The sequence below is a fragment of the Pelobates fuscus genome, chromosome 12 (genome assembly GCF_036172605.1).
Source record: "Pelobates fuscus isolate aPelFus1 chromosome 12, aPelFus1.pri, whole genome shotgun sequence".
Lineage (NCBI taxonomy): Eukaryota > Metazoa > Chordata > Amphibia > Anura > Pelobatidae > Pelobates > Pelobates fuscus.
In genome coordinates, this window is record NC_086328.1 from 60,433,801 (window position 1) to 60,460,692 (window position 26,892).

Sequence of the window (26,892 nt, forward strand, 5' to 3'; positions counted from 1 at the left end):
TATGCCATTATGGGTGTAAATTTAATTCCTGGGCTACTATACAGTCTCAAAGGCAACGTAACCAATCTGGCGAATTTCAATTTCAAATGTAACACGCTATATTTGACCCTGTAACTTCCCAAAACACCATAAAACCTGTATATAGGGGGTACTGTTTTACACGTGAGACATCGCTGAATACAAATATGTGTATTGCATTGCAGTAAAAGCAAACAGTATTTTGACATCCACAGTTAAAATGTCACATAGAACTAAAAAAAAATAAAAAAATCTTTTTTTCTCCCATTTTTTTATATATTTTTTATATTAAATTATGTTCAATACCTAAATATTTAATGTTAAATGAAAGCCCTGTTTCCCCTGAATAAAATGATATATAATAAGGGGGGATGCATTTCATATGAAAGAGGTGAATTACGGTTGGACAGACATATAGCGCAAATGCCAGGTTTTGTTTACGTTTTGTTCTGTTCACAACTTGTACATTTGGCTGCGGTGTTAAGGGGTTAAGATACACATTGAATATTCAGGCACATATAATATACTCATCGTAAAAGACATTTGGAGGAGTGGAGAAGCAGTTCATGCGACTTTAGCTGACGATCCCGCCATGATCCACTCTGGTTGTAAGCGTTTAATGGAACCGCCAGCGGGAGAGAGTTCATTCGGAGTTGAGTCAGAGGTAAGCCATAGGCCCCAAGATTTTAGAAGTTTCATCCCTTCCTCAGGCTCATTGATGCTTATAGTTTTTCCTTGTCGCCATACCAGAAGTTTCGTCGGGTAGCCCCATTTGTAGGAGACGTTATTGTTGCGCAAAGTTTTCGTGATGTTAATGAATTCTTTTCTTCTTGCCATGGTGGCGGCCGATAAGTCAGCGTATAAGGAGATTTGTTGAAACGGATCCGGGAGCGTGCTTGCTTTTCGGGCTGCGTTTAGTAAGGTGTCCTTGTGTGTGTAGTAGTGGAACTTCACGATGACATCCTTAGGAATGTCGCTTGCTATGCGGGCCGGGCGTGGGAGTCTATGCATACGGTCAAACGACCAGGCAGAGTCCGGTAGATCTGGAACGAGGGATTTGCAGATCGATAAAATGTAAGCGGGCAGAGCATCGTGTGACACATCGTCCGGTATGCCTCTAAAACGTATATTTTGCCTCCTTGACCTATCTTCTAAGTCGGCTAACTTAAATTTTAGAGTGATGTTTTCTTCGGAGATTTTCTGTAGTTTATCGACTACTTCATTATGGGCTACGCATAGTTCATCCGATCTGTTCTCCAGTTGGCTAGTTCTCTCACCTAGGGCCGAGATTTCCCTCCTGAGGTCGCTATCGATTTTAAGAAAATCATTTCTAATAGTGGCCCGCAGATCTTGCAGCATTTTATGGAGACTGCGTTCCGTGATCGCTGCTTCCGAATATTTAGATGAAATAGATTCATTATCCGATGCAGCATCCGACATATTAGTTGTTTCGTCGCCATCTTGTTTTTCCCGCCTCCGGTCTTTCCTCTTATTTTTTGGCGCTTCTGTCAGTTTTAGTTGTTTCGAAGGTGACATTATTGAAGGTAGTCGTTTAAGGGAAATAAGAGGCTTTGGGGTGTGCAGATGGATTGTATTTTCGCTTATGTTGTCGCTGCTCAGGTTGGGTTAACGGCGGAGCTCTCACACCATGCGACTGCACTCAGATGGAGTCTTCTTTTAACCGTTTTATTTTCATATCATTTATAGACCAGGGTCCAAGAATAAGAAAGCTGATTCATTATCAAGAATTCCACATTCTATTCCTCATGAAGAAAAAAACATGATGATCCGAAAGCCAGAGTCTTTCACTGGATTCTCATATACCTTAATAGATAAGATAAAAAAAAAACTCCTTCTTCTAAATTGGATTTACCAAATGAACCTGCCTTACTAAAAAAGAATGGTCTTTTCTACATGAGTGATAAAATATATATTCCCCCATCATTAGGAAATAAGTTTTAAGAATGATTCATGATTCCCCTCTTGCTGGACATCCCGGTATAGAGAAAACCTCGGAATTACTAAATAGATTATATTGGTGGCCTCAACACAATAAAACCATTTCATCCTATGTCTCATCATATGGAATTTGTCAAAAATCTAAACCTGAAGGTACCAAAAGACAAGTAAAAATGGCGCTAAAATTAATGTGTACAGTACAATATAAAAATAAAGCAGCACTATATATCGTGAAAAAGCTCCTCTCACATAAAATGCAAAAAACCCAAAATAAAGTGCGCTGTGCCTTTAAGACCAATATTAGTGAATAATTCACACAAATATTAAATAACAATAATGACTTTTCAAAGGTTATTTAAAGTGCACTGTGCTTAAACACTATAAATCAAATTAAGTGATATGAATATCACATACATATGTGATATCTTAAAAGTGCATTAGTGTCAAAACACATAAGTGCTAATTGAAAAATAAACTCACTTTTAAAAGTTTTGTGGTTGCTTCTGTTGACAATTCAGTGATATACTCAAAGAAAACAGAAAAAAACTCATAGTGCAATATGCATAAAATTTAAAATACTGAAATTATAAATCAAAACACTCACAAGAGTAGAGCAATTTAGTCTGCTCTGAACTGTATAGGCATCTCGGTATATAGAGGCTTGAGGCTGTGATGGTAGTTAAAATCCTTTATTAGACACTCCAATCATTAAAAGTAGTTGTCTGGCTGTATGTCCTTCTCCTCACCGGTGTGATATAGTCCCAAACAATTGTAGGATTTTAACTACCATCACAGCCTCAAGCCTCTATATACCGAGATGCCTATACAGTTCAGAGCAGACTAAATTGCTCTACTCTTGTGAGTGTTTTGATTTATAATTTCAGTATTTTAAATTTTATGCATATTGCCCTATGGGTTTTTTTCTGTTTTCTTTGAGTATATCACTTAATTGTCAACAGAAGCAACTACAAAACTTTTAAAAGTGAGTTTATTTTTCAATTAGCACTTATGTGTTTTGACACTAATGCACTTTTAACCCCTTAAGGACTGGACTTTTTTTGCGATGTTGTACATTTGCGACCAGGCATCTTTTTGACACTTTTGTGGTGTTTGTGTTTAGCTGTAATTTTCCGCTCTCTCATTTACTGTTCCCATACAAATTATATATTGTTTTTTTCAGGACAAAAGGGGCTTTCTTTACATACCATTATTTATATAATCTCATCTAATTTAATTTAAAAAAAATGAAAAAATATGATGAAAAATTGAAAAAAATACACGTTTTTTGAATTTTATGTGAAAAATCTTTTACTCATCTACAAAAGCGAATGAAAAAAACTGCTAAATAGATTCAAAATGTTGTCCTGAGTTCAAAAATACCCAGTGTTTACATGCTTTTTGCTTTTTTTTTGCATGTTATAGGGCTATAAGTACAAGTAGGATATTGCGGTTTCAAAACATACATTTTTAAAATGTATCAATAGTGACATTGTAACACTGTTATCTGTCATAAATTGCTAAATAACACCCCACATGTACATATTTTTTTAAAAGTAGACAACCCAGGGTATTCAATATGGGGTATGTCCAGACTTTTTTAGTAGCCACTTAGTCGCAAACACTGGCCAAAGTTAGCGTTCATATTTGTTTGTGTGTAAAAAAAGTAAAAAACTAAATTGAACGCTAATTTTGGCCAGTGTTTGTGACTAAGTGGTTACTAAAAACGACTGGACTTACCCCATTTGCAATACCTTGGGTTGTCTTCTTTTGCAAATGGTATGCCATCATGGGGGTAATTCTCATTCCTGGGCTACCATATGCTCTCAAAGGCAACGTAACCAACCTGGCCATTTTCAATGTAAAAATATTTGACCTATATATTTGACCCTGTAACTTTCAAAAACGCTATAAAACCTGTACATGGGGGGTCCTGTTCTACTCAGGAGACTTTGCTGAACACAAATATTAGTGTTTCAAAACTGGAAAATGTATCACAACAATTATATCATCAGTAAAAGTGCTGTTTGTGTGTGAAAAATGCAAAAAAAGTCACTTTCACTGACAATATCATCGCTGTGATATGTTTTACTGTTTTGAATCACTAATATTTGTGTTCAGCGAAGTCTCCCGAGTAAAACAGTACCCCCCATGTACATGTTTTAGGGTGTCGTAGAACGTTACAGGGTAAAATACAGTGATATCAAATTAAATTCTCTGGTCTTTCGGCCTGGGTTGGCAGGCAGGTCCCTTAAATTGCAATCAATAAAATAACTTAATTATGTAAAAATATTACCTAAATACGCACGTAGAATTTAAATATATATGCATATTTATATATTTGAAGTCTACGTGTATATTTATATAATTATTTATGTAATTTTGTATATCGACATATGAATAGTTCGCATTCTTTTTATTTATTTAAATATACATAGATATATATACAATTTCATTCTAAGTGTATTTTGATATAAATATATATATATTAATATCAAAATACAGTTAGAATAAAATTTCGTATAGATATATAATTTTTTTTCAATTTTTTATTATTATTTTTAATTTTTTTAATTTAAATTATTTATTATTCGTATTTTATAATAATATATATATACACTATATATAGTTATTATATATATTATATATATACGTGTGCAAATTAATTATAAGTGTATTTTTATATTAATATATGTACATATTAATATAAAAATACACTTAGCATGACATTATATGTATAATATATAGACATATATTATATAGGTATAATATATGTCTATATATCATATATATACACATATATAATAATATATTTTTTTTTATTAACTATAACTTTAATTTTTTTTTTTGATTTTACAGTTGCAGGGAGACTGCCTGTCAGCACAGACAGTCCCCCTGCAGGCAGAGTCTAGGACACCTATTGTGACCATGTGGTCGCCCTGTTGGGCGATCACATGGCCCCAGGGGTCCTAAACCGCCATGGGGAGACTGTCTGGGCTGCAGGCAGTCTCCCCACAACGGGAGCACCGCCGATCGCCGCCGGGGGAACGACGGCGATCGGGTAAGTACATTTTAAATTTAGGACGGTTCAGGACCGTCGTCGGTCGGCAATGCAAAAATGCCGATGACGGTCCTGAACCGTCCTGCGTCGTTAAGGGGTTAAGATATCACATATGTATGTGATATTCATATCACTTTGATTTATAGTGTTTAAGCACAGTGCACTTTAAATAACCTTTGAAAAGTCATTATTGTTATTTAATATTTGTGTGAATTATTCACTAATATTGGTCTTAAAGGCACAGCGCACTTTATTTATTTATTTTTTTTTAAATCTAAACCTCACCTGCATCATCCTTATGGACTTTTAAGGAATCTACCAATTCCGAAAGGACCATGAAGATCAATTTCCATGGACTTCATAATCTAATTACCGCCTTCTAAAAAATGTACCACCATCCTCGTCGTTGTAGATCTCGAAGAAATTAAGCTCTCTCTACCTTGGACCATTTCCTATTGAAAGAATCATAAATGAATCCGTACTCAAACTTACTCTTCCAGCTTCAGACAAGTTGCATCCCGTATTCCATGTATCCTTACTCAAACCTCACAAACCAGATCCTTTCTTTAGGAACATCCAACAGAATCCTGATCCTATCTCTGTTGATGGTCAAGATCAATACGAAGTCCTCGATTCACGTTTTCATCATGGCACATTACAGTATCTGATCAGATAAAAGGGAAATTCTTGTGAAGATGATACCTGGGGAAAATCTACCGATGTTCATGTTCACCTAGAAAGGTCTCCATATTTCACAAATGTTATTCTCATAAACTCCATTAATAGCTCCCTTAGGGTGCTCCTTTGAGAGGGGGCCCTGTCATAACTTACCATGACTCCGTTCCCCTGAGGTTACTTCCGCGTTCAGAAGTAAGCTCCTCCCATCCATATGACACTCCACTCACCTGCCTTATAGGGAAGCCGCGCCAAACTCAAAATTGCTTGTAACCTCGGACTCTACACTGAGCTACCTCTTACTTCGTTAGACTTCAACAACCTTGGTCTGCTCTCTGATTTATCTCTCGCTTGATTGAATACTATCCCACGCTGTCATCATCTTCTACCAGACCAGGACGGACTCCTGAATTCATGAACCCTCAAACAAACTGGATTGTTACTACTAAACTACCTGGATATATAAATCCCTTAAAAATCTACTAATAACTTCATCTTCAGGAATTTCATGGAAAACCATAAGTATCACTAAATATCTGCTATCAATTTACGTATTGCTGCAACTCTGCATATAAGGCTAATCAAATTCTACGTGCCACTTATCAAATCTAATTATTGCTGCAACTCTGCATATAAGGATAATCAAACTGTATGTACTTCTGCTACTAATTAAAGAATTCTTACATTTCTACAATCTATTCAACACTAATTCCTATGCTGCATTCTAAACTCCTACTTTGCATAATTAAGGACATTGTTACTTTTTATTTTTTATACAATTGTTGCAACCAGAACATTTGGGCAAAGTCTTTTTTTCTTACTACATGCCAAACTTCAATTAAGTAATAATAATTGTCTTCAACTTAAATTCACTAAAGATAAATAAAATCTTTCAAGGAATCCTAAGTAAAATCTTTTTGCTTTTCTTAAAGGTATAGTACTACCTATTCATTCTGCAGTTGTGTTCCTCCATTTTGTCTAACATTCCTGAAACATAACATATACATACAGTGTATATATATATATATCTATATATATATATATATATATATATATATATTGGGGATCGACCGATTATCGGTTTTACCGATATAATCGACCGATATTCGTTATTTTCGGCAATATCGGTATCGGCCAATATAGATACCGATATTGCCGATAATACCTCCTAGGACCGCCAAGCTCATTATTAACAGCCCGGCAGTCCTGGGGGGGGGTCAGGCAGCAAGCGTTTACTCACCTCCCAGCAGCTCCTGCAGCTCCCCAGAGTAAATCTTGCGAGACCCGTGGCCGTCAGAGCGTTGCCGCGCAGCACGAGACTTACACTGTGGAGCTGGAGGAGCTGCTGGAAAATGAAAAAAAGAGGCTATAAATACATATAGTAGAAAGAGGTAAAAAGCATAGATATCGTGAAGCTTAGAATGCTCACGGCATATCTATGAACAGAATGTTAGCCAGAAAAGATGAACAAGGTAGATAGTCAGTAACTAAAGCTGCCTAAACATGCAGCAGCCTAGAATGCAACATTGTATCTACCGTATTTATCGGCGTATAACACGCACAGGCGTATAACACGCACCTCATTTTTAGAAAGAAATTCCAGGAAATTTCCCCCCTCATCCCATAGTATTCCCCCCCCTCATCCCATAGTATTCCCCCCTCATCCCATAGTGTCCCCCCTTTCCATAGTATTCTCCCCCCTTTCCATAGTATTCTCCCCCTTTCCATAGTATTCTCCCCCCTCCCATAGTATTCCCCCCTCCTCCCATAGTATTCCCCCCCTCCTCCCATAGTATTCTCCCCCCTCCCCTCCCATAGTATTCTCCCCCCCTCCCCTCCCATAGTATTCTCCCCCCCTCCCCTCCCATAGTATATAGTATTCTCCCCCCTCCCCTCCCCTCCCATAGTATTCTCCCCCCCCTCGTATTCTCCCCCCCTCCCCTCCCATAGTATTCTCCCCCCCTCCCCTCCCATAGTATTCTCCCCCCCTCCCCTCCCATAGTATTCTCCCCTCTCCCCTCCCATAGTATTCTCCCCCCTCCCCTCCCATAGTGTACTTTCCTCCTCCTCCCCTCCCATAGTGTACTTCCCCTCCTCCCCTCCCATAGTGTACTTTCCTCCCCCTCCCCTCCCATAGTGTACTTTCCTCCCCCTCCCCTCCCATAATGTACTTTCCTCCCCCTCCCCTCCCATAGTGTACTTTCCTCCCCCTCCCCTCCCATAGTGTACTTTCCTCCCCTCCCATAATTACTTACCTGTCCTGAAGCGTGGGCCGGCTTCACACCGTGCACCGCGGAACAGGAACTTTAATTTAAGGTTCCGGTTTCCGGCGGGACTGAAAGGAAGTGTGCACACTATTGTGCACACTTCCTTTCAGTCCCGCCGGAAACCGGAACCTTAAATTAAAGTTCCTGTACCGCGGTGCGCGCTGTGAAGCCGGCCCACGCTTCAGGACAGGTAAGTAATTATGGGATATCGGCGTATAACACGCACCCACGATTTTTCCCCTATTTTCAGGGGGAAAAAGTGCGTGTTATACGCCGATAAATACGGTAATTACAAAGATATTGTATTGCTTTCTTTGCTAGATATGACTGAACCTCTTCAATACATCTGTTTTTTTAACAGCTGTATGTTCTTTGTTTGTTTGCCTTTTTTTTTTCTATATTGGCTATCGGCCTGAAAGTTCACAGAATATCGTTATCGGCTCTAAAAAAAAATCAATATCGGTCGATCCCTAATATATATATACACACACACACACGTTTTTGAATATTGCATATGTCTATGCAATGTCAGTTGTGGTATGCTAGAACTGCCATACTAGCACACCTGTAAAATGGAGAATACCATGCATATATTTATTAAAATCAACAAAACCATTATATATATTTACATTGTCATATTCAGAAATGCTTGTCTAAGTTCTTGAACTTCCAGCATCCTAGAAATATAATTATATGTAGAGGTATATTCCTGCTTGAGGCTGTAGATGCCACACCTATGTGTGTATGGAGTTCAGATATAGAAACATAGAATGTGTAACGGCAGATAAGAACCATTCAGCCCATCTAGTTTGTCCAATATTTCGAAATACTTTTAATTAGTCCCTGGCCTTACTTTAAGTCGAGGATAGCCTTATGCCTATCCCACGCAGGCTTAAGCTCCCTCACTGTGTTAACCTCTACCACTTCAGCTGGAAGGCTATTCCATGCATCCACTACCGTCTCAGTAAAGTAATACTTCCTTATAATATTTTTAAACCTTTGCCCCTCTAATTTAAGACTATGTCCTCTAGTTGTGGTAGTTTTTCTTCTTTTAATATAGTCTCTCTCCTCCTTTACTGTGTTGATTCCCTTTATGTATTTAAATGTTTCTATCATATCTCCCCGTCTCGTCTTTCCTCCAAGCTATACATGTTAAGATCCTTTAACCTTTCCTGGTAAGTTTTATCCTGCAATCCATGAACCAGCTTAGTAGCCCTCTTCTAAACTCTTTCTAGCGTATCAATATCCTTCTGAAGATACGGTCTCCAGTACTGCGTACAATACTCCAAGTGAGGTCTTACCAGTGATCTGAGCAATGGCATGAGCACTTCCCTCTTTCTACTGCTAATAACTCTCCCTATACAACCAAGCATTCTGCTAGCATTTCCAGCTGCTCTATTACATTGTCTGCCTACCTTTAAGTCAACTAATTACTCCTAAATCCCTTTCCGCAGGTGTTGAGGTTAGTAGGGTATCAAATATCCTATACTCTGCCCTTGGATTTTTACGTCCAAGGTGCATTATCTGGCACTTATCCACAGTAAATGTCAGTTGCCACAGCTCTGACCATTTTTCTAGTTTACCTAAATCATTTGCCATTTGGCTTATCCCTCCTGGAACATCAACCCTGTTACATATCTTAGTATCATTAGCAAAAAAGATATACCTTATATCACTAGACTTTTTGCAATATCACTAATAAGTTTTAGATTAGTGGCCCCCACTAGCGGTGCACGAGTGGGGGCTCAGGGAAGACACTACGTCCCCCCAGTTAATTATTTTTGTGACCATGCCTCTACTCGCGGAATAGCGAATAGGGACACAATTGAGATTTTAATCTCCCTTAATTACTAATACTAAGTAAAATGTACTTCATATTAGTGAATTTGGCTGAATTTTTCAGCCTTTTAGTAAATAGCTCCCTGGTAACAAGAGGTAGCCGCGGCATGAATAGATCGGTATTTCATTAATTCGAATGAAATTCCAATCCGTATGAAAAGAACCGAATTGCGTCCTAACGTGAATGGACAAACTGTTCTCATTCTGTTAGGATGAAATTCGGTAGTTTCACCGGCGTTCAGGTGGCGAATGAAACCACAGGAGGAGAGGTGAGTATTGTGGGAAATTGCTTTCACCACAGGAAAAATACATAAGTCAAAATAGTCCCTACTTTGTCATATGTTTTAACCCCTTCAGGACGGAGTCAATAGTACACGTTCTGATCAAAACAAAAACTGGAATTTGCGCTATATGTCTGTTCACCCATAGTTCCCCTCTTTCATATTATATGCACCCACACTTATTATATATCATTTTGTTCAGGAGAAACAGGGCTTTCATTTCATATCAAATATTTATGTATGAAACATGATTTATTATGAATAAAATAAAAAAAACTGTGAGAAAAATTTATTTTATTTTTTTAAAAATGTGTAGTTCCGCCTCACATTTTAGCTGTAAATGTCATAATACTGTTAGGTTTTACTGCAAAAAAATGCACACATTTGTAATCAGCGATGTCTCACGAGTACAACAGTACCCCCCATTAACAGGTTTTATGGTGTTTTGGAAAGTTACAGGGTCAAATATAGAACGTTCCATTTTCAGATTGAAATTTGCCAGATTAGTAATGTTACCTTTGAGACGGTGTGGTAGCCCAGGAATGAGAATTACCCCCATAATGGCATACCATTTGAAAAAGTAGACAAGCCAAGGTATTGAAAGTGGGGTATGTTTAGTCTTTTTTAGTAGCCACTTAGTCACAAACACTGGCCAAAGTTAGCGTTCATATTTGTTTTTGTGTGAAAAAAGCAAAAAACGAATATTTGGCCAGTGTTTGTGACTAAGTGGCTACTAAGAAATACTGGACATACCCCACTTGCAATATCTCGGGTTGTCTACTTTTGAAAATGGTATGCCATCATGGGGGTAATTCTCATTCCTGGGCTACCATACGCTTTCAAAGGCAACATAACCAATCTGGCAAATTTCAATGTCAGTAAAAACATATTACAACAATAATATAGTCCATAAAAGTGCAGTTCGTTTGTAAAAAATGCAAAAAACTTCACTTTTACTTAAAATATCATCGTTGTAATACAATTTACCAGTTTGAAACACTAATATTTGAGTTCAGCGAAATCTCCCGAGTCATACAGTACCCCCTATGTACAGGTTTTATGGTGTCTTGAAGAGTTACAGGGTCAAATATAGTGCTTGCGAATTAAATTCTCTGGACTTTCTCCCTGTGTTGTCAGGCATGTCAATCAAATTTTAATTAATAAAATCACATAATTATGTTAAAAGATTATTTAAATATACACGTAGAATTTTAATATATATGCATTTATAGGTATTTAAATTCTACGTGTATACTAATGTAATCTTTTATGTAATTATATGTATTTATCTATATATATATATATATATATATATTTGCGGTTATTTGTATTTTATATATAGATAGATAAATATAGAATGTCATTTTAAGTGTATTTTGTTACCAATATATATATATTAATAACAAAATACAGTTAGAATGAAATTACATATGAATATATAATTTACATTCAATTTTGTTTCAATATTTTATTTATTTATTTAATTATTTTATTTATTTATTGTAATTATACATATATATATATATATAATATATGTGTATATATCGATTATATATATATAATATATATACATATTATATATATATATATATATATATATATATATGTAACGTCATTCTAAGTGTATTTTAATATTAATATATACTAATAGTAATATTAAAATACACTTTGTATGACGTTACATATATATAATATGTATATATATTATATATATATATAATATATATACATATATTATATATAGGAAAATACTTTTAATTTAATTTTACACTTGTCTAATATTTTTTTTTTTTACACTACCTACCAGCAGGGGGACTGTCTAATATTTCCACAGCCAGCTATAGGGGGCCAAGTGATCACTCCCGGGGGCCTGATTTGCCGGGGGAGGGCTGCGGTGGAGGTGAGTAAATCTCTCCTCCTGGGGCAGAAAGCCGTTACGGCGTTGTATGCCGCCGCAACAGCTTTAAAGCCCTCTAAAGCCGGGACGGCATAGAACGCCGTAATGGAGTTAAAGGGTTAAAGAAAACTAGAGTAGATAGGAAGATATTATTATTATTATTATTATTATTATTATTACTTATATAGCGCCAGCATATTCTGTAGCGCTTTACAATATTATCAAAGGGGACAATATTATCAAAGGGGGAGATTTAAACAATGAATGAGGCAATTACAAAAACTTGCAGGAACAATAGGTTAAAGAGGGCCCTGCTCAAACGAACTTACAGTCTATAGAAGAACAGTCTATATGAAGAACAGATCCTGAGAGAGGAAGAGAAGAGGAAGCGATTGAGGAAAGATCAGTTTGTCATGACAGTGCTGCTTAAGGACCAAACTTCTGGAATAAAAGGGAATCATGACATGTCACACATGTCATGTGTCCTTAAGGGTTAAATCCTCACGTACTACATATTGGTGAGAAGAAGATGATAGAACATTAAAGCCTGTACCCCTAAAACCCCCACCCTTTTTTTTTTGCAATCATCTCCAATTCTGGCTTTGACAGTACAAATTGGGAGACAATTTAGTGTCAATTTGTGGTGTCTGATAAATATCTGAATTCTATACTTTTATATAGAACTTGTTAATTTCCTAGTAGACACTCCAGATAAAATTGTCATATTTTGTTATGAGTTTAGTGAATAATGAGAGAGGGGCTTGCGAGTAATTAAGGAACTCACCTCTTTCCTTGTCTTCACTTTCTTCAAAATGTGTTTTCTGCCTTAGAATCACTTTTTTAACCCCTTAAAACCGGAGGGCGTACTATTACGCCCTATTCTACGCGGCTCTAAACGCCGTAGGGCGTAAGAGTACACCCTCCGTTTTTTTCTTTGTTTTTTTTACTTACCCGGTTGCCGGGGATCCGACGCCGGTGATCGCAGTTGGGGGGACAAACCTGGGATCCCAGGGAGTCCCCCGCGGCAGATCCCAACCCCCCCCACCCCCCCGGCCATGTGAGAGTGAGGTCCTTGCGAGGACCTCACAATCACATGGCCGGGTTGGCTGGCTGCTGCATTGCCAGCAGGGGGACTGCCTGTAATGACAGTTAGTCCTCCTGCTGGCTGGAAATCAAATTAAAGTTAATCAGTGTAAAAAAAATAAAAAAAAAAATAATAATATACTTAGATTATATATATATATAAATATATACACATATACACACACACACATACACTGTCTAGGTGTATTTTACTATTAATATATATATATATATAATATATATATATATATATATATATATATATATATATATATATATATATAATTATATATTATCAAATTACACGTAGACTGATACTGGTTAAATATATATATATATATAATTATTGTTATATATATGTTTATGTATAATATAAAAAAATAAATATGTAAATACGTTAAAAAATAAAATTAAAAAACTAAAAATAAATAATTAAAAAATATATAGATGTGTGTTATTTCGTTCTAACTGTATTGTGATATTAATATATATATATTTATATCAAAATACACGTAGAACGAAATAATATATATATATATATCTATATACATAAATATACACATTTATATCACTATATATATATATACCTATATATAAATAAAAGTATTTTTAAAATATTATATATATATATATATATATATATATATATATATATACATATATATACACATACGTATATATATATATATACATATATTAATTCTACATATATATTTATGTAATATGTTTACATAATTAGGTATCTTAATTAATTACAATTAGCGGGACCTGCCTGACAACCCATGCCGAAAGTATAGGGAATTTAATTTGCTAGCACTATATTTAACTCTATAACTTTCCAAGACACCATAAAACCTGTACATGGGGTACTGTTTTACTCGGGAGACTTCGCTGAACACAAATATTAGTGTTTTAAAACAGTGAAATGTATTACAACGATGATATCGCCAGTAAAAGTGAAATTTTTGCATTTTTCACGCATAAACAGCACTTACACGGACGATATTATTGCTGTGATACTTTTTACTGTTTTGAAACACAAATATTTGTGTTCAGCGAAGTCTCCCGAGTACAACAGTACCCGTCATGTACAGGTTTTATGGTGTTTTCAAAAGTTACAGCGTCAAATATACGGTTTGTGTTTCGTTTTTTTTACATTAAAATTCGCCAGATTGGTTACGTTGCCTTTGAGACCCTATGGTAGCCAAAGAATTACAATTACCCCTATGATGGCATACCATTTGCAATAGTAGACAACCCAAGGTATTGCAAATGGGGTATGTCCAGTCTTTTTTAGTAGCCACTTAGTCACAAACACTATTGCAAATGGTATGCCATTATGGGTGTAAATTTAATTCCTGGGCTACTATACAGTCTCAAAGGCAACGTAACCAATCTGGCAAATTTTAATTTCATATGTAACGTGCTATATTTGACTTCCCAAAACACCATAAAACCTGTACATAGGGGGTACTGTTTTACGCGTGAGACTTTGCTTAATACAACTATGTGTATTTTATTGCAGTAAAAGCAAACAGTATTATGACATTGACAGTTAAAATGTCATGTAGAACTAAAACATTTCTTATTTTCTCCCATTTTTTTCATTTTAAATTATGTTTCATAGCTAAATATGTGATATTGAATGAAAGCCCTGTTTCCCCTGAATAAAATGATATGTAATAAGGGTGGTTGCATTTAATATGAAAGAGGTGAATTATGGTTGGACAGGCATATAGCGCAAATGCCAGGTTTTGTTTACATTTTGTTTTGTTCACAACGTGTACATTTGGCTCAGTCCTTAAGGGGTTAATGAGTAATTTAATAGTCTACAAAATTATATACATAGCTCCAATTTACAAGTTTGAACAAAAATTCTTAACCTAGCACTCAAAAACATGGATGACATGGGAGAGGGGTGGGGAACTAATTGAGTAGAAATTGTGGTATTCTATGAAGCAGTACAAGTTAAGCTTCGATGGGCAACAGACTTAAGCTGACTTACTATTTATAATGAATTTGTTATTTAGCATGCAAAAATGAAAGAAATACTTCAAGCACCATAACCACAGTACACTCTAGTGGTTATGGTGTCTGGAGGGTCCATTTTAAATAGTCAAACCATTTTAGAACTGTTAGACTTCTTACATGGGGTCCACTATATTCAGTAATTGGGACTTGGAAGCTCAAGACAAATTTGAAAAATTCCTGTTGAACACTGACCTATAAAGCATATGCTGATGTTCTACAGCTGACATTCTGTGATTTCCAGAGAACAATGGGGCTGCTGTAGCTATAATATCCGGAGAAGATGCAATACAAGGAGTTGTCCGCTTTCTTCAAGTATCTGAGGATAACTGCATTATTGATGGAACTTTGGATGGTCTGAGTCCTGGCTTACATGGCATTCATATTCATGAATATGGTGATATCTCAGAGGGTTGTGCAAGGTAATTGTTCATTAAAGAAAATTATGTAATAATAATGTACAGCTTTTACAGGAGCTACTAAAGATATGTTCTGTGTTTACATAATACATGGGCACTGTATAAATCTGAGATGATCAAAACAAAAGCAGGGAACATTATAGCATTATCGATAAACACATGAATTCTCATTCAGTGTCTCCTTTTCTAATGATACCTCCTCCCCTTGCCCTGTCTCAGTTGGAGTTCCCCAAGGCTCCGTCCTTGGTCCCCTTCTATTTTCTCTTTATACTGCCTCTCTTGGCAAACTTATTACCTCTTTTGGATTTCACTACCACCTGTACGCTGATGACACCCAACTATATCTCTCCTCCCCAGACCTCTCCCCTGCCGTCCTGCAACGTGTCACTGCTTGCCTTTCTTCCATCTCTGACTGGATGTCCTCCCGCTTTCTGAAACTCAATCTCTCAAAAACTGAGCTCCTTGTCTTTCCTCCTCCTAATACTGCTCCTCCTCTTTCGCTCTCCCTCCAAGTTTGTGGTACCAACATCAGTCCATCCTTGCAAGCACGCTGTCTTGGCGTCATACTTGACTCTGGTCTCACCTTTGAGCCTCACATCCAGCATGTTGCCAAATCCTGTAGATTCCATCTTAAAAACATAGCCCGCATCCGCCCCTTTCTTGCACCAGATACTACCAAGGAGCTTGTCCATGCTCTAGTAATTTCCCGCATGGATTATTGTAACCCTCTCCTGATTGGTCTCCCCAATAGCCGTACTGCACCCTTACAGTCCGTAATGAATGCTGCTGCTAGATTGATTTTCCTCTCTAGTCGTTTCTCTCACACCTCACCCCTCTGCCAGTCCTTACATTGGCTTCCTGTATGCTATAGGAGTCAATTCAAGGTACTAACTCACACCTATAAAGCACTGAACAACTCTAGCCCCTCTTATATCTCCTCACAGATCCATAGGTATGTCCCTTCTCGGTCTCTCCGTTCTGCCCGTGACCACCTCCTGTCCGTTGTCCGCACTCGTACGGCCAACTCGCGCTTGCAGGACTTCTCACGGGCGGCTCCCTTCCTATGGAATAGCCTGCCTACCGCCATCAGACTCTCCCCTAGTCTTGCATCTTTTAAGAAGTGCCTTAAAACCCATCTCTTTAGGAAAGCTTATGGCCTCAAAGACTAACCCCTACCTCACATACCTGTCTCTTGCCCTCTCCTAAAGGGCAGCCCACCTTATTTGATTGTAAATTCCTGTCCTAATGTGTTTTACACCCCACCTCCTATAGAATGTAAGCTCGTTTGAGCAGGGTCCTCTTCAACCTATTGTTCCTGTAAGTTTATTTGTAATTGTCCTATTTATAGTTAAATCCCCCTCTCATAATATTGTAAAGCGCTACGGAATCTGTTGGCGCTATATAAATGGCAATAATAATAATAATAATAATAATAATTGCTATAGAGTGCCGCCTACCTATTTAGATGCCCCTCATGAGGGTTTAAAAGGTAGTTTTAGTTACCTTTACTTCCTCGACTTACTGGTTGCGTTTCAGTCACCAATCTAATGCTTCCCCATGGGAATGGATCGGCAGGCTAGTGCGCATGTGTGGGAAATTGTCACGCTGCGCCAATCAAATGTACTCTAGGACCGAGTCTGACAGGAAATGGAAAGATTGCAGTTTCTACAAAACTATATTGTTTGACATTGCAGGATTAAAACTGAAGGGCCACTGCATCCAGACCACTTCATTGAGATGAAGTGGTCTGGGTGCTGTTAGTGTCTTTAACCCCTTCCCGACCTTGGACACGTATCAGGTACGTCCGACAAAAAACGGTCCTTAAGGACCGCGGACGTATCTGATACATCCTGGGGTAATTAGACCTCTGGAAGCAATCATGATCGCTTCCAGCAGCTCTAATGTTATTACAGCAATGCCTTAATGTTGAGGCATTGCTGTAATACCCCCCTCACTGCTGGGGGCCACCGGAGATTACCGGGTGGTCGCTCCCCCAGGAGCAATCACTTCCAGGTTGCTCCACATGGAGCCCGGCAGTGAGACAGAGCATCGGAAGCCATCAGGCAGGCTTCCAATGCTCTGTCTAAAAAAAAAAAAAAAAAAAGTAATTAAAAAAATAGTAATAATTAACCCCTACCCTCCCTCCTTCTGTCTAAAAAAAAAAAAAACCTCCTTCTCCCGTGTACTTAACAATCGCCGCGTTCTCCCGCCAGCGATCGGTCTTCTTCGTTGGGGGGACTCTCGGGACTGAGCCCAGAGAGTCCCCCCTCTGCAAAAAAGGACCCCCCAGGGGCCAGGTCCACAGTGCTGCCTGCCTGCCTGCAGGGAGATTGCCTGAACTGACTGGCAGTCTCTCTGCTAGTTGAAAAGTAAAAATAAAGTTAATAAAAGTAAAATAAACAAATAAAAGATAATAAATAAATATATATATATATATATATATATATTACATAGTTACATAGTTACATAGTTAGATAGCTGAAAAGAGACTTGCGTCCATCAAGTTCAGCCTTCCTCACACCTGTTTTTTGCTGTTGATCCAAAAGAGAAAAAAAACAAAAAAAAAAAAACCCCAGTTTGAAGCACAATTTTGCAACAAGCTAGGACAAAAAATTCCTTATTGACCCCAGAATGGCAGTCAGATTTATCCTTGAATCAAGCAGTTATTACCCTACATTGAAAGATTATATCCTTGAATATTCTGTCTTTGCAAGTATGCATCTAGTAGCTGTTTGAACATCTGTATGGACTCTGATAAAACCACTTCTTCAGGCAGAGAATTCCACATCCTGATTGTTCTTACAGTAAAAAAACCTTTCCTTTGCCTTAGACGAAATCTTCTTTCTTCCAGTCTAAACGCATGGCCTCGTGTCCTATGTAAAGTCCGGTTTGTGAATAGATTTCCACACAATGGTTTGTATTGGCCCCGAATATATTTGTATAATGTTATCATATCCCCTCTCAGGCGACGTTTTTCTAAACTAAATAGGTTTAAATTTGTTAACCTTTCTTCATAGCTGATATGTTCCATTCCTTTTATTAATTTTGTAGCCCGCCTCTGCACTTTTTCTAGTGCCATGATATCCTTCTTTAGAACAGGTGCCCAAAATTGCACAGCATATTCAATATGTGGTCTTACCAGTGATTTATAGAGAGGCAAAATGATATTCTCGTCCCGAGAATGAATGCCCTTTTTCATGCATGACAATACCTTACTGGCCTTGGCCACTGCTGATTGACATTGCACATTGTTGCATAGTTTGTTGTCTATAACAATTCCCAAGTCCTTTTCGTGTGTTGTTATCCCTAATTCGCTTCCATTAAGGGTATACGTTGCTTGTGTATTCTTTACGCCGAAGTGCATAACTTTGCATTTTTCAACATTAAATTTCATCTGCCATTTGAGTGCCCAGTCCTCCAGTCTATCTAAATCCTTCTGCAGCAAAGTAATATCTTGCTCACATTGTATTATTTTACAAAGTTTTGTGTCATCTGCAAACACTGAAACATGACTTTCAATGCTGTCTTCAAGATCATTTATAAAAATGTTAAATAGAAGGGGTCCCAGAACAGACCCCTGAGGGACACCACTTGCCACCTCTGTCCAGCTTGAAAATTTACCATTAACGACAACTCTTTGTATTCTGTTTTTAAGCCAATGTTCTACCCAAGAACAAGCATTTTCATCGAGACCGATTTCCTTGAGTTTGAACACTAATCTTTTGTGTGGAACTGTATCAAATGCCTTGGCAAAATCCAAATAGATCACATCCACTGCAACACCCTGATCTATACTTCTACTTACTTCTTCGTAGAACGCAATCAAGTTAGTTTGACATGACCTGTGCTTCATAAAACCGTGCTGATTTTTGCTGATAACCATATTCTTCTCAAGGAATTCTTGAATATTATCCCTTAATAACCTTTCAAATATTTTACCAGCCACAGAAGTTAAGCTCACAGGTCTATAATTTCCAGGCAAGGATTTTGAACCCTTTTTGAATATAGGAACCACATCTGCCTTCCTCCAATCCTCCGGAACACTTCCTGAAAGAAAAGAATCTTGAAAGATTAAAAACAGAGGTTCACTTATTTCTACACTTAGTTCCTTAAGTACACGTGGATGGATACCGTCAGGCCCTGGAGCTTTGTTTATATTAACTTTCTTTAGTTGCTGCAGCACATTGTCTTGAGTTAACCAATTACAATTATTCTGCAAGTTTTTAGTAGCAATCATTTGCACATCTATTGCCATGGGTTCTTCTTTAATATATACGGAGGAGAAATAGTTATTTAGAATTCCTGCCTTTTCCTGGTCTTAGTTAACTAACACCCCCGTTTCAGTTTTAAGTGTACCTATACTTTCATTTTTGGGTTTTTTGGAATTTATGTACTTAAAAAATGCTTTGGGGTTGGTTTTGCTCTCTTTAGCTATCATTTTTTCATTTTGAAGTTTAGCAAGTTTAATTGCCTTTTTGCACGCATTATTTGCTTTCTTATATCTTTTATAAGATGCATCTGATTTGTCTGATTTAAATGCTTTAAATGCCCTTTTCTTATTTTTAATCTCTTGTTTTACTTCTCTACTAAGCCACATTGGTTTTAATTTGTTTCTTTTATACTTATTTCCCAATGGTACATACTGAGAAATGTACCTTTCTAATATTTGTTGGAAGATGATCCATTTATCCTCAGTGTTCTTTTCACTAAAGAGTTTATGCCAGTCAATATATTGTAAAGCTTCCCTTATCTTATTGAAATTGGCCTTTTTAAAATTATATGTTTTAGTATACCCCATGTGCTTTTGTTTTTATATATATATATATATATATATATATATATATATATGTGTGTGTATATATACATAAAATATAGAAAAAAACAAAAGCCTTGCACTCCTACTTACAAAAATTTAGAACCCGGTGCTAGATTGCACTAGACATGCAAAACAGAAAAAAATCAGCACTCCCAGGATTTTTAAATAAAGCTTCTTTTTACTCCAAATATCGACGTTTGAGGCTTTAATTTGCAGGTCTCAAAACAGAAAGGGGGGAGATACAATCTGACCTGCAGAGAGCAGGTCTGTGCAGAGCAGCACCATAACAAGTGCTAAAGGTTGGTGAAACCAATGTTTATTTTGTTGATTTGTATAGATTATTACCCTGGTTTAGTAAGGGACATTACTTTATGTTTAGTAAGTGCTCAAATTTGAGCTAGGATTTTGTTTGTAGATTTTCCTTTCTGTTTTCCTGCAGTTTTGAACAAACTGATTGCTGCATGGATATTTGTGCACAATGTAAATAAACCACAACTTTTTTTTGGCATAAGAGACTGTTGTTTTATACCTGTTACCCTAGAGGACTGTGTTGCTTTGCCCATAAAGGTCACAATATGTAATTTTATTCTAACTGGTATTTTGATATTTATATATATATATATATATATATATATATATCTCAAAATACACTTAGAATGAAATTATATATATCTACGTATATACCTTTAACGACCGTGGATGTACTATGTACGTCTGACAAAAAAACGGTTGTTTTTACGTCCGCGGCAAATATGAGACCTGGACCTGCGATCCGCGGCGATCACACTCAGGGGGTACTGCTGGAGACCCCAGCAGTCCCCCTGCAGCAGCTCCAGCCACCCGGCCCTCCAGGGCCATGTGATCACAATGATCACATCGCCCCAATAGGAGTCAAGGAGCTGCCAGCAGGCTGCTAAAAAGTAAAAAAATAAATAAAAATATATATATTAGACATATATACGTATAAAAACTAGATGGGTGATGGCACTTATACAGAGGTTAAAATATTAACCGGTGAATTAGTGTCAAGATGCCCTGCAATAACTCTCCCAGAAGGGAATAACCCTTAATAGTAAATAGATAACGAGGAGAAAGTGGGACTAGAGAAAGTCCCTCAGGTGGAGAGTTAAAGTGAAAGATGGGGAGTCCCTACCTTTAATAATCCTAAGGGGAAAACAAAATAGAGAGGGAATAGGACAGGTAGAACAGGGGTAAGGAGTATGCCAGCAGTCAAGGGACAATTAGTATCACAGGTGCCCCTTTAAATGGGAAGGCTACCTGACTATGTCCTTAGCTTGAAAGGCTCCCCTTAACCGGAACCCTTGTCAAGGGATCTGAGGTAGTAGGGAAAAACTTGCTGCTATGGGCGGAGGAGCAGTGAAGGGAAAATCCTCCACAGGGGGACACACAAAGGTGCCGAGTTACTTAGGGTTAGTCCTCTCTACTCAGCATTTCTGCTAAGGTTAATTTGGGACCTTGTGTGTTCCTCTTTAGAGGCTTCTCCCTGCTCTGCACCATAAGGGTTCTGGTTAGGGGGAGCTATAGGGACTCTGGTCATAGTAGGCACTAGCGTCTTCCATATAGTGCCGAGGTACTTGGGGTCAGTCCTCTCTACTTAGCATTACTGCTAAGACTCACATTGGGACCTTTGTGTGTCCCCCTGTGGAGGAGATTGAGATACAATTATTTAAGGTAAATTACATCTGTTTGAAAGTGAAACCAGTTTTTTCTTTCATGCAGGCTCTGTCAATTATAGCCAGGGGAGGTGTGGCTAGGGCTGCATAAACAGAAACAAAGTTATTTATTATTATTTAAATGACAGTGAATTGAGCAGTGAAATTGCAGAGGAATGATCTATACACTAAAACTGCTTTATTTAGCTAAAGTAATTTAGATGACTATAGTGTTCCTTTAAATAAACATTATTCCCTGGGGTCTCATACTTAGAATGCATATGTTTTAGGTCCTACTACTCTTCTTCAAGCAAATCTTCAGGAAGTGGTATCCAGTTTCCAGTTTCACGGTATCAGGTAAAAAAGGTTTTACCAATATTATGTTTCTCCTGAGGCCTCATTCAGCCTCCACGACCTTACGTAACCCCCCCTCTCCATTCCCCCCACCTCCCAAAGTGGGTTCTTAACTTCAAACACACCAGGTCTAAGACACCTCACCAAGACACGAACAATCTCATAAACCTACACAACCGTGCTAGTATTATATTAACAACCAACAGGCTACCCGGTCCCCGGCATTCAGTATCAGGTATTTTTATCTTCTCGTTACGTTTACGTTCTCTTCAAGGCCTCACTTCGCCTTCGTATCATTCAAAACTTCACATCTCTGGGATCCCAGGGGCTTGTCTCTAATTACGGACCAACGTTCAGGTCCCTCAGCTTACACATGCTTACATTACAGTATCTCCGATACACACTTACCCATACGTTCTACATTTTCACACTTGGCACACCGGTGGTACGCCTCAGGCCCACTAGCATCTCCTTTACCCTTAGGTTTCTGGACCAAGCCTGTTTCCTGCAGAAGCAAATATAGAGACATATCGAAGTCTCCCTGTGCTTTGTCCAAACAAACATGACTTATACTCAAGGTTAGTATTTACATACGTTCAAATACATCATTCCAAGAGACAAGCCCTATTAGTTTAGAGAACTGGCTCATAGGGTTAGCTTCTGGCCTTCGCTATCAAAGTAATACCCGCAAGGTCTACACCCCATCTCATACACGGAGGTTCGGCCCACGACCAAATCATAGTTAGCCACCTCGCTCGCCCTTCTTTTGGGCTATAGCTAGGGCTTACCAGTCACAGCCACACATTTTGACTCTCTTTACGGTCTCGTGCACGTGGCAACAAAATCCCCTTGGCCCAAATCGTAGGTAGTGCCACTTGGCACTAGCAGGGCCTCACCTGTCACTTGGTCTCACCCTCACCTCCTCTTCACCCTACTTATTCAAATCATTATTCCTTTTTCAGATGTCACAAGAACCGATCATCGATCTACCATCTGACAACATACCCAGCTTGCCAGTCAGGCCTGGGTCTCCGGAGTAATCCCTCATCCCTTCTACCCACAGGTCCCTGAGATACTGGACCATACCAAAAATCTCAGCGGAGCTCAGATACAGGGGTATCCCCTTTCCTGCCACTCCCAGGAAGGCCGAACTATACAGGCTCATGACCACTCAGGCCAATGTCCCCAGGCCAGGCTGTAGTTCACAAAACCTGCCAGCTCACACTTTGGATTCTACACGAGACACCCTGGTAGCTATACTCACCAGCCTCCCAACGATCAATCACAGGCTGGCGAAAGTGGAATCTGCTATAGCCACACCAGGTGTCTCATTGGGCTTGGCAAACCTTCCCCTGGCGATCTTGGCCATACCCACTCCATACGTATCCCTGGCCCACCCTGTCCCAGAGTCCATCAAAAAGGTGTCACGTATTCATCCGCTTATAAATGTGGTTAATTACATTTACTGTCCACACAGGAAAAGTTGTGCCGAGCAGCAACCTAATCCACAGAAGGGTTAATGCTGAGCATTAATTATGCAAATGAAACCTGGTAACTGACTTTGGGGTCAAAGGCCGGTTACAGCCTATCAGATCTAGAGGAGGGGTATTTAGGCCCAAATCTCATCCTGCTCAGTGCCCTGTCGTGGTTTCCCTTGTGGTTGTCCGAGAGCGCGTTCCTGTTTATAGTTTTCTACCTGTTTTTTTACTTTGGCTTTGTTTATTGATTTCTCTATATTCTGGTATCCTGACTCCTGGCTTTCCTCATCGCTGTGTCCCTTTCTGTGTTCCCTGACCTTGGCTAGTATTTTTGACTGTTCTTTGTACGTTAAATCTGGCCATTCTAAGGACCGGTAATATGTTACTTATTTGTCATCCGTGCTGTACAGTTCTACGTGCTGGATCAAACAGTAATCCTGACAAAAGGGAATCCTCGAGGATAAAGACATTAACTTGATGGCCCTACCGCTGACCTCCCAAACTACGCTCACTAGCATGACAGACACTTCCAAGTCTCACCACCCCCTCACCTTGCACACTAGTAAGGGTGGAGGGCAGAGAGACATGCCGGACAGTCCAATTTCATTTCTGAGCAAGGTTTGGGTGGGCAGTGACTTTAATGCGTGGGTATGTAATCTGCACATCTGCTCCATATGCTTCAGAGCCTACACCAAGTCCACTTGCCCAGCCCATCTGTCACTTAAGAAACGCCTGACCGAGGTTAACATAAACATCCTGGAATACTATCTCCAGTCACATCCAGCTAGGCACCTGGTAGATTATCTGGTGACGGGTTTTTCACAGGGGTTTAACACTGGCTTTATCGCCATCCATACAGGTACACTTCTGTCCACAGAAATCACAACCGGCTTTATGATCGGTCCTTTTCTGTCTTCACCTTTCTCATCTTGGCATACCAATCCCATCGGTATAGCCACTCACAAATACTCCAACAAGAAACGTTTAATTGTAGATTATACTAGCTTTAGTGTAACTATAATCTTAATTTTATTAATGACAGGAGGCGAATATTTGCTTAAGTCTCTCTTTACTAGAACTCCACAGCAGCACATTAACATAGAGATAAAAACACCAGAGACAAAAAAAATCATGAACTAACTATTTCCTCTTTCACGCTGCGACAAATAAAGTACATGAACAATACACCACAAATACAATAACAGGAGAAACAAACAAAACATAACGCTGAATGCCATGCGAACTAGAAATCGTGGAACCAGTGGGTGAAGCCTTGACCTTTATCCTGTAGAGTAGTCGGATCTAAGAACTGTAGCCAAACCATTAAACTGAAATGAGAGAAACAGTCGAAAAGACTGATTAGGTAATGAAATGTATTGAGAAAACATGAATCCCCATCGTAAATACTGACAGTATAATATCCCAGAAAGTGAGAGAACCTGAATCCCCATCATAAAATACTGATGGTACCATATCCCAGATAAACCCCCAGTCCCCCAGATAACCAACCTAGCCCAGGAGACCAGATGAATAAACAACAAGTCAGTCAAACCAACATATAACAAAGGGAGGGAGAAACTGGGAGGGAAATATTCGCCTCCTGTCATTAATAAAATTAAGATTATAGTTACACTAAAGCTAGTATAATCTACAATTTTATAGCATGACAGGAGGCTTCATATTTGCTGTTTTAACGCTCGGACAGCAAAGACCAAAGAAACCCGATCCGCCGTACCAACCTAAACTCTGCGAAGATGGCTCCTCATAACCGTCAGGAAAGCGTACAATGTCGTGGAGAAAAACGCCCGCCATGTCGGTACCTGAAGTCGCAGTGTTACGGACTGAAGTGAACCGAAAAAACCTATACGCCCCGCCAATGCCAACCACAACCAAGCGGTACATGAAGGGCGAGAAAAAGGGAAGAACCATTTAAACAAACGGTGACGTCGAACACCGCCTAAAGGTGGGAGCACTACCAAAGTAATAATATGACCCTCTGGTCCGACTAAGGCTGATGGACAACTAAGGTCCAAACCACCGAACCCATCTGAAAGAAAAAACAAGGTATAATAACTGAAATAAATCCAGAATCAGTGAATGGACAAAACCGGACATAAACCACCACAGGAGCATGACAAAAATGAGTGTACCCCATGGGGAGATGAATACCCATCCTCAGGAACCGTAAAGGGAATTCTAAGCAGAGCGAGGCCCGCTGACAACAGTTGTACGCGCTACCTAATCTAATTGATATGGCAGTCCCCGGTAATAAAGTGACCAAACAATACCCGAACCCTGTAAAAGCGGTAGCAAAATTAGGAGATCCGTACCAGACCCAACTACGTCAGGGTCGCCATGCAGACCAAAGTCTCACGATCCCCGAGATCAAATGAGCAAGGGTCCAGGGAATCCTGGAACTGCAGACCGAGGCACGTGTAGAAAGGTCCTGAGACCAAACAAACGGAAGAGACTCATCCGCGTCTCCGTGTCGAACACTCCTTGAGGGAAACATCCATCGCTGAGCAAACGGGTCCGTTATCCAGCCGAACTGGTCGGGGCCTGATGGGTCCTCCTCCGTGGACTAAAGTCTTGACGCCGGGTCCTCCCAGAGTACCTATTCCATACGTACAAGAAACTCGGGCAGTGGAGAGCGTAGGAGGCACCCCCTTGCGTCCAATCCGCCCTCCAGGACTCCATTTCTTGAGATGTAGAGGAGGTTGATATTTCCCTGGTTGAAAAAAACGAAATCCAGGAACTCTAACCAGGTAAAACGCAGGGAGCGTCTGACCTTTCGGTCTGGGAGGTACCTCGCAGGGGTTCCGGCAAGCCTGTCCAGGTAGACCGTACAGCAAGATGTCCTATATCGATGAAGAGTCGCGTCCGGGTCCCAACGCGTGGAAAACGAGAAAGATCTCTTCAGATAGTTCTGGTATTCCTGAATGTCCTCAACTCCTCCCAACCTGCCAACCAGGTTGTATTGTCGCCCAAATGACTGATGCACAAGATACCTATCTCACCAAGGAGAAAATAGAGGCCACCTTACCAGA

The 26,892-nt window shown here is 39.0% G+C and overlaps 1 protein-coding gene across 1 annotated transcript in view; it reads left to right on the plus strand.

Annotated features, from left to right (window-relative positions):
* The window catches only part of CCS (copper chaperone for superoxide dismutase), a 392,297-nt gene that overhangs the window by 218,566 nt on the left and 146,839 nt on the right, over positions 1 to 26,892 (plus strand). The window contains exon 4 of the mRNA XM_063438512.1: positions 15,350 to 15,527. Within this exon, the coding sequence (XP_063294582.1) occupies positions 15,350 to 15,527 (178 nt within the window). The remainder of the gene's footprint in view (positions 1 to 15,349; positions 15,528 to 26,892) is intronic.